General features: G+C 42.0%; 1 protein-coding gene across 4 annotated transcripts in view; it reads right to left on the minus strand.

The window, feature by feature from the left end:
• Nucleotides 1–12,774, minus strand: part of ANKS1B (ankyrin repeat and sterile alpha motif domain containing 1B) — a 1,101,801-nt gene that overhangs the window by 5,811 nt on the left and 1,083,216 nt on the right. For all 4 annotated transcript variants that reach the window (XM_047867387.1, XM_047867386.1, XM_047867385.1 and 1 more), the window contains one exon: nucleotides 5,307–5,474. In XM_047867387.1, coding sequence (XP_047723343.1) covers nucleotides 5,307–5,474 — 168 coding nt within the window. The remainder of the gene's footprint in view (nucleotides 1–5,306; nucleotides 5,475–12,774) is intronic.

The raw sequence follows: 12,774 nt of genomic DNA on the forward strand, positions 1-12,774 counted from the left end.
ACAAACCTTATGGTAGCCACAAATCAAAAGCTGGTAATAGATATCCAAAAAATAAAGAGAAAAGAATCTAAGTATATCACTAAAGAAAGCCAGCAAACCATGAGACAAGAGAGCAGGAGAAGAAAGGAAAAGAGAAGAACTACAAAAACAACAGGTAACAAAATGGCAATAAGTACATACCTATCAATAATTACTTTGAATGTAAACGGACTAACTGCTCCAATCAAAAAACATAGGGTGGTGGAATGGATAAAAAAGCAAGACCCATCTATATGCTGCCTACAAAAGACTCATTTTAGACCTAAAGAAAGACACATGAGATTGAAAGGGAAGGGATGGAAAAGCATTTATCATGCAAATGGAAGTGAAAAGAAAGCTGAGGTGGCAATACTTATATCACACAAATTAGACTTGAAAACATACTGTAACAAGAGACAAAGAAGGACACTATATAATCATAAAGAGAACACTCCAACAAGAAGATATAACAATTGTAAATATTTATGCACCCAACATGGAAGCACCCAAAAACATAAAAGCTCATAACAGACATAAAGGACATAATGATAGTAATACAATAGTAGTAGGGGACTTAAATGCTTCACTTACATCAATGGATAGTTCACTCAAACAAAATCAATAAGGAAACGGTTTTACTAGATGGACTTAACAGATATATACAGAACATTCCATCCTAAAACAGCAGAATACACATTCTTTTCAAGTGCACATGAACATTTTCTAGAATAGATCATATTAGGCCACAAGATAAGTCTCAACAAATTAAAAAATACTGAAGTCATACCATGCATCTTCTCCAACCACAGCACTATGAAACTAGAAATCAACCACAAGAAAAAAAGTCTGGAAAGAACACAAATATGTGGAGGTTAAATAACATGGTATTAAATAATGAATGGGTCAATCAAGAAGTCAAAGAGGAAATAAAAAAATACATATGAAAATGAAAATACAGTGGTTCTAAATCTTTAGGATGCACCAAAAGCTGTTCTAAGAGGGAAGTTTATAGCAATACAGACCTAACTCAAGAGGCAAGAAAAATTTCAACTAAACAATGTAACCTTACACCTAAAGGAGCTTGAAAAAGAAGAACAAACAAAACCTAAAACCAGTAGTAGCAGGAAGGAAATAATAAAGAGAGAAGAAATAAATGAGATAGAAAATTAAAACACCAACAGAGCAGATGAATAAAACCAGGAGCTAGTTCTTTGAAAAGATCAAGAAAATTGATAAGCCTCTAGCCAGATACATCAAAAATAAAAAATAAAGAGAGAGGACTCAAAATAAAAAATGAAAGAGGAGAAATAACAATGGATACCACAGAGATAAACAAGAATTATAAGAGAATATTATGAAAAACCATATGCCAACAAAATTATATGCCAACCTAGAAGAAATTGATAAATTCCTAGAAACATATAATCTCCCAAAACTGAAATCAGGAAGAAACAAAATTTGAACAGACCAATTACCACCAATGAAATTGAATCAGTAATCAAAAAACTCCCAACAAAGTACAGTACCAGACATCCTTCACAGGTGAATTCTACCAAACATTTAAAGAAGAGTTAGTTACCAATTCTTCTTAAACCTTTCTGAAGAATAGAAGAGGAAGGAAAATTTCCAAATCCATTCTCTGAAACCTGCATTATGCTGATCCCAAAACTAAAAGACACTATAAAAAAAAGAGACCTACAGGCCAATATAATGAACATTGATAAAAAAGTCGAGAACAAGATATTGGCAAACTGAATTCATTAATACATTAAAAAAAATCACTCACCACAATCAAGTGGTATTTTTTCCCCCAGGATGCAAGGATGTTTCAATGTTTGCATATCAATCAACATGATACATTACATCAACAAGAGAAAGGATAAAAACCATATGATCATCTCAACAGATGCAGAAAAAGCATCTAACAAAGTGCAAAATCAATATTCGTTATAAAAACTCTGAACAATGTAGGTTTTAGAGGGAATATACCTCAACAAAATAAAGGCCATACATGAAAAACCCACAGCTAACATCATACTCAATTTTGAAAAACAGAGCTATTACCCTAAGATGAGGAATGATAAGCATGTCCACTCTCAACACTTTTATTCCAGTACTGGAAGTCTTAGCCTCAGAGCAATCAGACAAGAAAGAGAAATGAAAGGCATCCAAGTTGGTATGGAAGAAGTAAAACTCATTTTTTGCAGATGACATTATACCATGTATAGAAAACCCTAAAGGCTCCACCAAAAAAACTAGAATAAAATCCATATACAAAAAACCACTGCGTTTCTATACACTAATAATGTAGCAGAAAGATAAATTAAGAAAACACCCCCACTTAAAATTGCACCAAAAATAATAAAATACCTAATAATAAACTTAGCCAAGTAGGTGAAAGATCTATACCCTGAACTATAAAACACTAATGAAAGAAATTGAAGATGACATAAACAAATGGCAAGGTACTCCATGCTCACAGACTGGGAGTTTACACTGCCTAAAATAATCTGTAGATTTAATGCAATCTATATCAAAATGCCAACAGCATTTTTCACAGAACTAGAAGAAATAATCCTAAGATTTCTATGGAACCAAAAAAGACCCTGAATAGCCAAAGCAATCTTGAAGAAGAACAAAACTGGAGGTATCACAATCCCAAATTTCAAGGTATACTACAAAGCTGTAGTAATCAAAACAGTATGGTACTGGCACAAACAGAGATACATAGATCAATGGAACAGAAGAGGGAGACTATAAATAAACCCATGATATGATCTATTAATCTTCAATAAAGGAAGCAAGAATATGCAGTGTAGAAAAGAATCTCTTCAAAAAATGGTGCTGGGAAAACTGGACAGCTACATGCAAAAGAATCAAAGTGGCCCACTTTCTTATATATACACAAAAATAAAGTCAAAATGGATTAAAGACATAGATGTGAGACCTGAAACCATAAAAATCCTAGAAGAGAGCACAGGCAGTAATTCTCTGACAGCAGCCAGAGCAGTATTTTTCTAGATGTCTCCTGAGGCAAGAGAAACAAAAGCATAAATATACTATTGGGGGTATATAAAAATAAAAACCTTCTGCATAGCAAAGAAAACAATTCACAAAATTAAAAGGCAACCTACTGAATGGGAAAAGATATTTGCAAATGACATATCTGATAAGGGATTAGTGTCCAAAATATATAAAGAACTTACACAACTCGACACAAAACAACCAAAAATACAATTTAAAATGGGCAGAAAACATGAACAGACATTTCTTCAAAGAAGACATGATGGCCAACAGACACATGAAAAGATACATGCACCCCTATATATATTGCAGCATTACTTACAGTAGCCAAATTATGGAAGCAACCCAAGTGTCCACTGATGGATGAATGAATAAAGAAAAAGTGGTATATATACACAATGGGATATTAGTCATAAAAAATAATGAAATCTTGCTATTTGCAACAACATAGATAGATCTAAAGGGTAGAGGGGCGCCTGGGTGTCTCAGTTGGTTGAGCATTCTACTTCGGCTCAGGTCATGATCTCACAGTTCGTGAGTTTGAGCCCCGCGTCAGGCTCTGTGCTGACAGCTTGGAGTCTGGAGCCTGCTTCGGATTCTGTGTCTCCCTCTCTCTCTGCCCCTCCCCTGCTCACACCCTGTCTCTTAAAAATAAACACTAATAAATAAATAAATCGTATAAAGTTAAGTGAAATAAGTCAGAGAAATACAAATACCATATGATTTCACTCGTGGAATTTAAGAAACAAAACAAATGAACAAAGAAAAAAACCAGACTCTTAACTATAGAGAACAAACTGATGGCTGCCAGAGGGGCAGTTGGATTGGGGGGAGGGGGGAGATGGGGAGAATAGGTGAAGGGGATTAGGAGTATTTGAATGAGCACTGAGTAGTATACAGAATTGTTGAATCACTACACTATACTCCTGAAACTAATATAACACTGTATGTTAATTATACTGGAATTAAAATGAAAATAATTATTTCTGGACATGCTAAGTTTCAGATGTCTGTTACATATTAAAGAAGAAATTGAACATACAAATCTGGATTTGTGGGAGTGCATCAGGATTGGGAGCCAGTGGGGCTGGGTAGGTGCAGAGGTAGGGAGAACATGGTGTGTGTGTGTGTGTGTGTGTGTGTTTTGACCATGGTGTTTGAAGGGAAGATTTTCAGAGGACATGCAGTAACTGGTGATGTTCAGATGAAGGATAAGCATGGGAGCTAATGGCTGGGGTGGAGTGGCAGTGAGCCCTCAAGGAGAGAGGCCAGATGTTGGAGGGATTGTCTCCATGGATGCTGAAGCTGCCAAGAATGGTGACAGGAGTAGAGGCCCAAAAGAAGATTGTAAACAAGAAGCCACATGGTCACAAAGGGAGGAGCTTCAAGATTCTACACTTTCCCTGTGACCCCTTGGGCAGAGATGGTAGGGAGAAGAGAGTTAGAGGGATATATGGATATGAGAGCAGGGCATCTGGGGGCGCCTGCCTGCCCCATGCCACAGAGTTGCTAGGATGCCATAAGGCAGCTGGAGCAGAAGCCAGATGGGAGGCTGGTTGGGAATGCTCCAGCTTCTGGGTATTGCTACTACTAGCGGAGGTCGCTTTGAAGTCATGAAAAGTCTGTTAGGACAGGATGTCTACAGACCTTGTGGGAGGGAGGGGGAGGAAATTCCTGGAGGAAGGCAGAGGACGAGGAGGAAGGAGGGGCTGCACCTTCTGAAGAGTCACCACTCTGTAGGAAGTCTCAGCTGCTGGGAGAAAGCCTGCCTAAAGCTGGCATCTAGGCCTCCAGTGAAGGGGAAGAGGGCTGCTCTGCTGTGATGCACGTACAGCCTGTGCACCTAGCTTCCTTTAGCTCTGTACCCGGGACACCTTGCTGTGAACCTCTGCCAACCTCTCCAAGGGCCAGTGGCTTGCAAGAGGCTCTGGCCCCTGTTGTGATGGTAGTGGAGCCTCAGGGAACATCATTCCCAAGCTTTACTGGACCTTTAGGAAAGGTTCGTCAAGGAAGCAGCAACACCCAGTACCCCCCCTCACAGGGCTGCCACAGGTGACAGAGTGGAATTTTCTTGGGAGCCTCTAGGTTCAGAGAGACGGTCCCCCAAGACTTTGCAGGAACCAGGCTGGGAGGATGAAGGATGCATGCCAGGAGGAGGCCAAGGGAGACAGAAATGCAGGTCCCACACCACTCAGGGCCCACTTAGCAACCTCCTTTCCCTCTAGCTCAAGATTTTCAGAACATCTGTTATCTTTTCTACTTACCACCGATTTGCGAATGCTGACACGGGGCTTGGGGATGGGTTTGGAGGGTTTGTTTTCAAAGCTTTCCGGAAGTGTAGAGGAATGCCCCCCTTTTCTTGCTTGTAGTGCAAGCTGGTAAGCGACTTCAAATGCCTGTCCCAGTGTTAGGATGATTTCGTAGGCTAAATTCTGCAAGAGTAAAGAGAAAGTGTTTATTAGGTTGTACTACAGGGTGGCCAAGTTGAGTGGCTGAGGAGCACTGTGGGAGGTGAACTAGCAAGGACCTTGAACTACTCTACCTATTGTGGCAGTGAGTCAGTGGAAATCTGTGAAAAACAGGAAACTCTAGGTCCAATTTGGAGTCTATATGTCATTAATCAGCAATGAGATGCCTCTCTTTCAGCCATGCTAAGGAGCCGACCCCCAACTTCACCCCACAGGGAGCAGGCCCCCACCCACTGGCCCCAGGAACCTACTCCATTCTGAGCCTCCTCATGGGCAGCTGGTTTGCTCCCAGGCCTTGGAAGATAAGGGGTTACTCTGGTCCTTCATCTTAGTTCTGGGAGTGCCTCAGCTGTGCCTGTGAGGACTAGCCCACACACTCCACAGGAGGTGTTCCTGAGAAGTTTGGGTCTTTTTACCTCAAACATCTGTGATTCAGTGAACATCTCTAAAGCACAATCAAAATCTAATTTAGGCGGAGGGGAGAGGCATTAGTCATGCTGGTGTGGCGTCTCACAGTTACAGCAGCCAGCATGCAAACAGAGCCAATTATCCATCTATTTCTTGAGGCGCTTGCTCTCCCTGTGGGTCCACTCCATATTTTATCATCAAATCAGCAAGAGACAGGAGACTGTATCAGGCCTGAATGCCATGCCAAGCAGTGCCTGGGAGAAAGGTTCTTTTCGTCAGACCTTCAATCATTCCTTCAAGATGACTTCTAGCTTTCTTTTCTCTTCTCCCTATACGTATCTTCGATTTCTACCTTCTCTTCCCAGCACAGCTCCACCCCATCTTCTCTCACTAAGAAAACATGATGTTGTGTGACCCCAAGGAGACAGGGTCTCGACAACACCCCTGAGGTCACAAGTGCACCGAAGAGGTAGATGCCTATCAGTCATAGAGAGCTTCCTTAAAATCACTGCACAAGCAGAGAGCAGGCATGGTTTGTCCCAAGTTTTCATTCCGATCAGTGTCCCTGGAATGTGTATTCATGGTTTCTCAAAACACAGAAATGGCATTCTGCTTATGCAACTGTGCCCATCTCTAGCCCCTCTAGTCAAGCACATGGAACAGCTCAATCCCCATGATTCTGGGGAGAACTGTTTGGGACTATTCCCACTTGAAGATGGTGAAGGAGATACAGGATCGCCTTCAGAGGCCATGTGAAAGAAGCCTGTGGATTTCTGGACAGACCAGGTTTCAGATCAATGCCAGACTGCTGTGGTCTTGGACCCAAGTAGGGAGAATGCCTCCGAGCTTGAAAACTGTTTTGACAGAAGCGGTGTCTTCTTCTTCGAGTGACATGTTTTGAAATGATGGCCCCACAAGACAGACGTGTGCTTGCTGGAGACACTGAACCTCGCACAGCCAACTGAGCACTTCCTGCAATGAACACTGATCCCGTGTTTGCCTCCAAGGATGAGTCAGACTAGTAAATTAGCAGTGCACCAACAAATGATAGTGGAGGAGGGCTGGCAGACAGCTCCGGCCATCATTGTACAAAGAGGGCTGAACCCTTCGTCTGCCTACACTTGGCACTCATGTCATCGTCAGCCTTGCCTCCTTGTGTGCAGATGGGACCCCTCTGAAAGGCAGACTGGGGTTTCTGATTTCTGCAGTCTCCATTTGAAGTCACAGGCTCTTGGTCTTGTTCAGCACGACTGTGGAGATGGTTGATGTTCATCTGTCAGGGCCATGTAGCACATATTCATGCTCTGGGTGGGCAAATGGACTAAGGGAAAGATGGCAGATTCAGCAATTCTATAATGTTCAGCTTTTAGGTCCTGGAACAGTGGAGCTTAATGAGTGTGAATTCCTTTATCATTAACCTAAAAACAAATTCCTGAAAGTGAGATTTACTTAAAGCTCCAGTGTCTTCAAATCAAAGTTGAAGATGCTCATTTGAGCAAGTGAGATTTTTCACATGACTATTATGGGAAGCCTAAAGATTTTGAAAGGTACTGGGTTAGAAGCCCTGCCTTTTCATTTTTAATTAGTTCCTGGTGTTAGGAAACTGCTCAAATAAGACACAGAGACCAGACTGTGCCAAATGGCCTCTCCTGATTTGGCTTGCATTCTCTTGACATCTTGCTTTTCATTTCATTTCAGAATGCTTTACTGAGTTATTTTCCTATGATTATGTAAAGAGTTGGACACTGTTACCTTTCCTATCTTTTCTATCACTTCAATGTTTGAGGTGGTGATTATGGAAGCCAAGAAGGGTCCATGGGCACGAGACAGAGGAGCAGTGGTTCTGATGGGGCTTCTGAATGCTGAGTGCCATGTTACTGACATACCAGGGCCCCTGAAGGGAACAGACACTCATCAGATGGGATCTGCAGACACATGTTTGACTGGAGAGGAAGGTTCATATCTCCTGCCTCTCCTTAGTAACATTCCCACTATTTAAATGGCAGAATTACTGTGGAGTAGGAGTCTCTATTAGGACGAAGCCAGAATACTTCAGCATTCAGAATAATGCAGCCATTAATACTGCAATATCAGAAAGGCTTAGGTGGCCATCCCTTGCTTCCTCCTTCAAGCCAGGCTTGCCAACCCCAGCAATGCTGGCTGGCACTGAAGAGCCAGCGATGCTGCTCAAAACACCTGACAACCCAATTACTCTCTGTTTTCAATGTATTATTATCTTTGCAACTGTTGGGGAGGCCAGTGCCTGAAACTGTGCCTGGCATACCACAGGCACTCAGTAAATGCTTGCTGAATGAATGAATGAATATCCAAAGGACAAACCAGAGAAATAGCACTACTATAGTTACACTAAAGTTACACTATAATATGGTATTATTATAGGCAGCATAGCTACTATTAAGTGAGGACTTTACAGGTGTTAGGAATCAACTGTGCCAAGCACTAGATTTATCTCGTTTAAGTATTATCACAGTTATTGCAAAATATCATTATCCTTATTTTACAGGTAAGGAAATTGAGGCTTAGAGAGGTTAAGTAACTTGCCTGACATCACAGAGCTAGAAAGTTACAAAGTTGTGATAGGAACCAATATTTGTGACTCAAAGCCCATATTCTTAACCCTACCCATGTGTGGTGGTTTGTCTCCAGAATGGCTGCCATAAGTTCCTCTCCTCTGTGTACATGCCATGACCTTCTCCTAAGAGGGTGAGTCTGTTTCTCTGCCTCCTTAAATCTAGATTGACTTTACTGATTTTCCCAACTAGCAGAATGTGGAAGAAGTCACACACAGGGGGACCTCTGAGATTCAGTCACGAGGAGCCTTACAGTTTCTACCCAGGCCTCTTGGAACATTTGCTCTGAGGGAAACTAGCCATGTGTAAAACATCTGACCACCCCCAGGTCAGCATGCTATGTGAATGTCCAAGCTGGTCAAAGGCAGAGGCTGCCTGGAAAGAAACAGCAGTTGCAGTCATCCCAGCCTAGCTTCCAGGTACACAGTGAAGGAGTCATACTGGACATTCAATCCCTAGGAGATGCCACAGAGACAGGGCCCAAGACCCCAGACAGATGGCCCAATAGAGCTGTCCCATCCGGGCCACCTCAGTGGAGGCCCCAGATACTGCTAAGCAGAAGAGAAGAGCAGAACTACAGTATTCTGCCCAAATCTCTAACTCACAGAATCATAAACATAATGAAATGGATGTCCTCCTATGTCACTAAGTTTCGGAGTGGTTTGTTAAGCAGCAATAGATAACTGGAACACCACACAATGCTACAGAAGGCTGGTTCGATCCTCATTCAGGTAGCAGGAAGAGGAACTTCCAGCCTTGAGCTGGGATGAACAGTATGTAGTCATGGGGAGTTACTCCTGGAGCCACCTACCCTCAGCCCTGGCTGTGGAGAAGCTAGATGTAGTCACTAAGATGTACCTTCACACATGCTAGCCCAAACCACAGAGCGCTGGAATGTCCTTTTAAGTTGGCACAACGATGTCCTCATCTCTAGCCACTAACTCCCTTGAGCATAAATTCAATCTCCTTCAGTTTTACATTCACTACCTTACACCTTTCAAATCCTGTAACTCGGCTGGTCTCTGACCTTGGCTCTTTCTGCTCCTTCTAGCTTATTGGAAAATACCTGCCTTGGCTTTTCCAGCAGGAGTCTCTTTCCAGAATCATATTATGGCAATTGGCCTTGAGCCAATGATTACTGGGTAGAGCATGCTCTGAGCCTCATTTTTCTTAATATGCAGTACCTGCCTTGCTGGATTGTTTAGAGAATCACTCATGATTACACTTATCCAATGACAATTCAGCCAACACTCATGATTTCTGTGTGCCATGCACATATGACATGCTTCACATGGACTATCTCATTGAATCCTGACAACAACTCTGTGGGCATTATTAATAACTTTGAGGTTATTATTATTCCTAATTACATGTGAGAGAATTAAGCTCAGAACAGTTAAATAACTTGGCCATGAAGCTAGCACCAGGCAGAACTGGGATTTGAATCCAGGTGTTGACAGGCTATGCTCTTGACCACTATACCTTAGAACTAGACTTAAGGTAAATGACTTCTGCAAACTGTTAAAAAGAAAAAGCATAAAAACATTAAATACAGAAGCTCCCAGGTGGTTGATGCATCTTGGCTGGGATGAGGGTACCTAAAGGTACACAATTTGCCTGGGTCTCAGGCCAGAACCAGGCAGCTTCCCGGCAAAGGGTGTCCTTTGTGACTTAACACGATCCATCATCACAGGGATTCTCAACCAGTGGAAGTGTCCCTTTCATGACGAGGGATGCCAAGCAACACTCCATCTCCAGCAGAGGCTCTTTAGGATGAAGGCAGGGAATCCCAAGTCAATGGGGACAACCACCCCTAGGGAAACATCACAATCTCTAAACCCCTTCCTGTTTCTCCTGGGGTCTTTGATCTGTGAATTAAGAATTACTACATTAGAGGAATTTGCAGAGCCATTGTATTTTAAGGACAGATCTTAACCGTAATCAAGGGACACAAACTGGAGATGTATAGGCAAGCTTGCATTTACTGTGAGCTCTAGGCAGTCAGGAGTATAGTTGACCATCACCTTGGATACTTACTGAGCTACTTCCATGTGTCAGGGGCTGAGCTCCTGATGCCTAGCCCATGCCTGGTCTGTAGCAAGTGTCCAGGAAGTGCTCACTGAATGACGTGGACGAGGGGAGGCTCATGGGGAGACAAAGAGATGTCCCCATTGTCCTCCTGCATCCTAGTCACTGAGGCTGTGCCTAGCACATTCATCAGTTTGGTGTTAGAAAAATTTCAGCATAGATATGGACAATCTGTCCCCTAGGAAAAATTCTGGCCACTCAGGTAATTAATTTATATTGACTGATGCATCACTAGGATTTTTTTTCTGCTTTATAATTTTGTGTTTTATTTGAAAAATTAGTACTTATCATTTCCATAATATAATAATCATTATAACAAAGGAAGAAGTGAATACATCAGATAGCTTATAAAGGAAGAACCAGATCATAAAAGTTAGAAATTTTTTTGAGAGATAGAGCAAGTGAGCAAGGGGCAGAGGGAGGGAGGGGGGGGGGGGGAGAGAGAGAGAGAGAGAGAGAGAGAGAGAGAGAGAGAGAGAAGCGGGGCTCACCTAAAGTGGGGCTGGAACTCACCTGATCTGGGACTTGAACTCACAAACTATGAGATCATGACCTGAGATGAAGTCTGATGCTTAAGGACTGAGCCACCCAGGAGCCCAAAACTTAGAAACGTTTAAGCACACTGGACAGTAAATATGCTCTTGCCACATGTACAGAACATCAGCAGGTGGGATCTAAAATGACTATCCCAGTAAGCGCAGCCTCAGCCTGCATCCCCTCCCTCCTATGAAGAGTTCATCCTTCCTTCCTTGTTGGAAAAGCTCCAAACAAATTCAGGAAGAGCCTGGTTCCTGACCTTGCTTGCCCTGGGAATCCACCATGTCCTCCTGCGTCTATCTAGTTTGGGGTTCTGTCTGGGATGCCCTGTTTCAGGGGTGCCTTTTGATTCTGTCCTAGCAATAAGCTTTATCTCCGTCCCTAAGAGCCAGGCCACTGCCAGGCCTGGAGGAGCAGCTGTGGAGGTGGCCTGGGATGGGATTGGAAACAAAAGCATTCTTTCATTTTTAGAAGGAAAAAAAAAAAAGCATTTTTAGATAAAGTGGGGGTTTGAACATTTTTTTAAGCTGAAGGGTTCAGTGGCATATTTGCAAGAATACTATAATATTTAACATTTTCATAAATAGAGGATGGATTAGGTATACTGCATAGATCCACACAGTGGAACACTAGGCAGCCAATTAAAATGAAAATTCAGTCATTAAAAAAAACTGGTTAAAAGACTCTAAGTTAAAATATATGGATATATACAAACATAGATGGTATCTATGTGCATAGAAAACAGGGATATATATTAAGATGTTACTAATGGTTAACACAGAGTGTTGAGATGATGAATGAGTTTTTATGTTTCTTTATGTTTTGAACTTTATTCAACTGAAGATGAATAATTTTATAGTCATAAAAATAAAAGCCTGTCAATTTTAATACTTAAAAGAAACAGCTCAAAAAAATCTTACTTATTCATTACCCATCACCTTGGGGTTCTGAGTGCCTTTGCATTCTCTGGCAGAGAGGGCCGGAAACTATTCCAAGCAAAACCCAGGCCCTACTGCAGATGTTACCGTGGCTCACCTCCATGTACCAGTAGGGCTGGCCATCCATTAGGCCAAGAATCTAATTTAGACTCTTCAGTTTTCACACTGGATGTCAATTCTAACATCTGCTCAGTTGAATTTTAGACTACCTAGCTCTTCCTTTAACCTGGAACCCCAATACTTCTTTCTACTCTTCTAAGTACAAAGAGTTGAACCTTCTACTGTCTAATTTCTATCAATCTCAGCTGAAAAATGTTGTATGTGGACATTAACTTATAGATACACACTCAGTACATTCTTGCAGCTGTGCTAGGTTTTACTTCTGTACCGAGTCAGACCACCTGTGAACCTGAACCACATTCTGTTTCATCTCACAGAGATGATAAAGCAGACCTAGCAGCAACTAGCACATGACATTGCTTACTATGTCCCAGGGACCTGCTAAGTACCTGATGTAGATTACCTAACTCTCAGAGCTACCTTAGAGAGGGAGAATTATCGCCCCCAATTTTATGTGTGAGAGGTTCAGGATTAGTGTGATTGATTAACCTGGCCAAGTTCACACTGCTAGTAAGGGGCAGAGCCAAGATTCAAACCCAAATCTGACTTCAGATGAGCCAGTATTTTGTGCCACTCAGCTCC

This window comes from Prionailurus viverrinus, chromosome B4, assembly GCF_022837055.1.
Source record: "Prionailurus viverrinus isolate Anna chromosome B4, UM_Priviv_1.0, whole genome shotgun sequence".
NCBI lineage: Eukaryota > Metazoa > Chordata > Mammalia > Carnivora > Felidae > Prionailurus > Prionailurus viverrinus.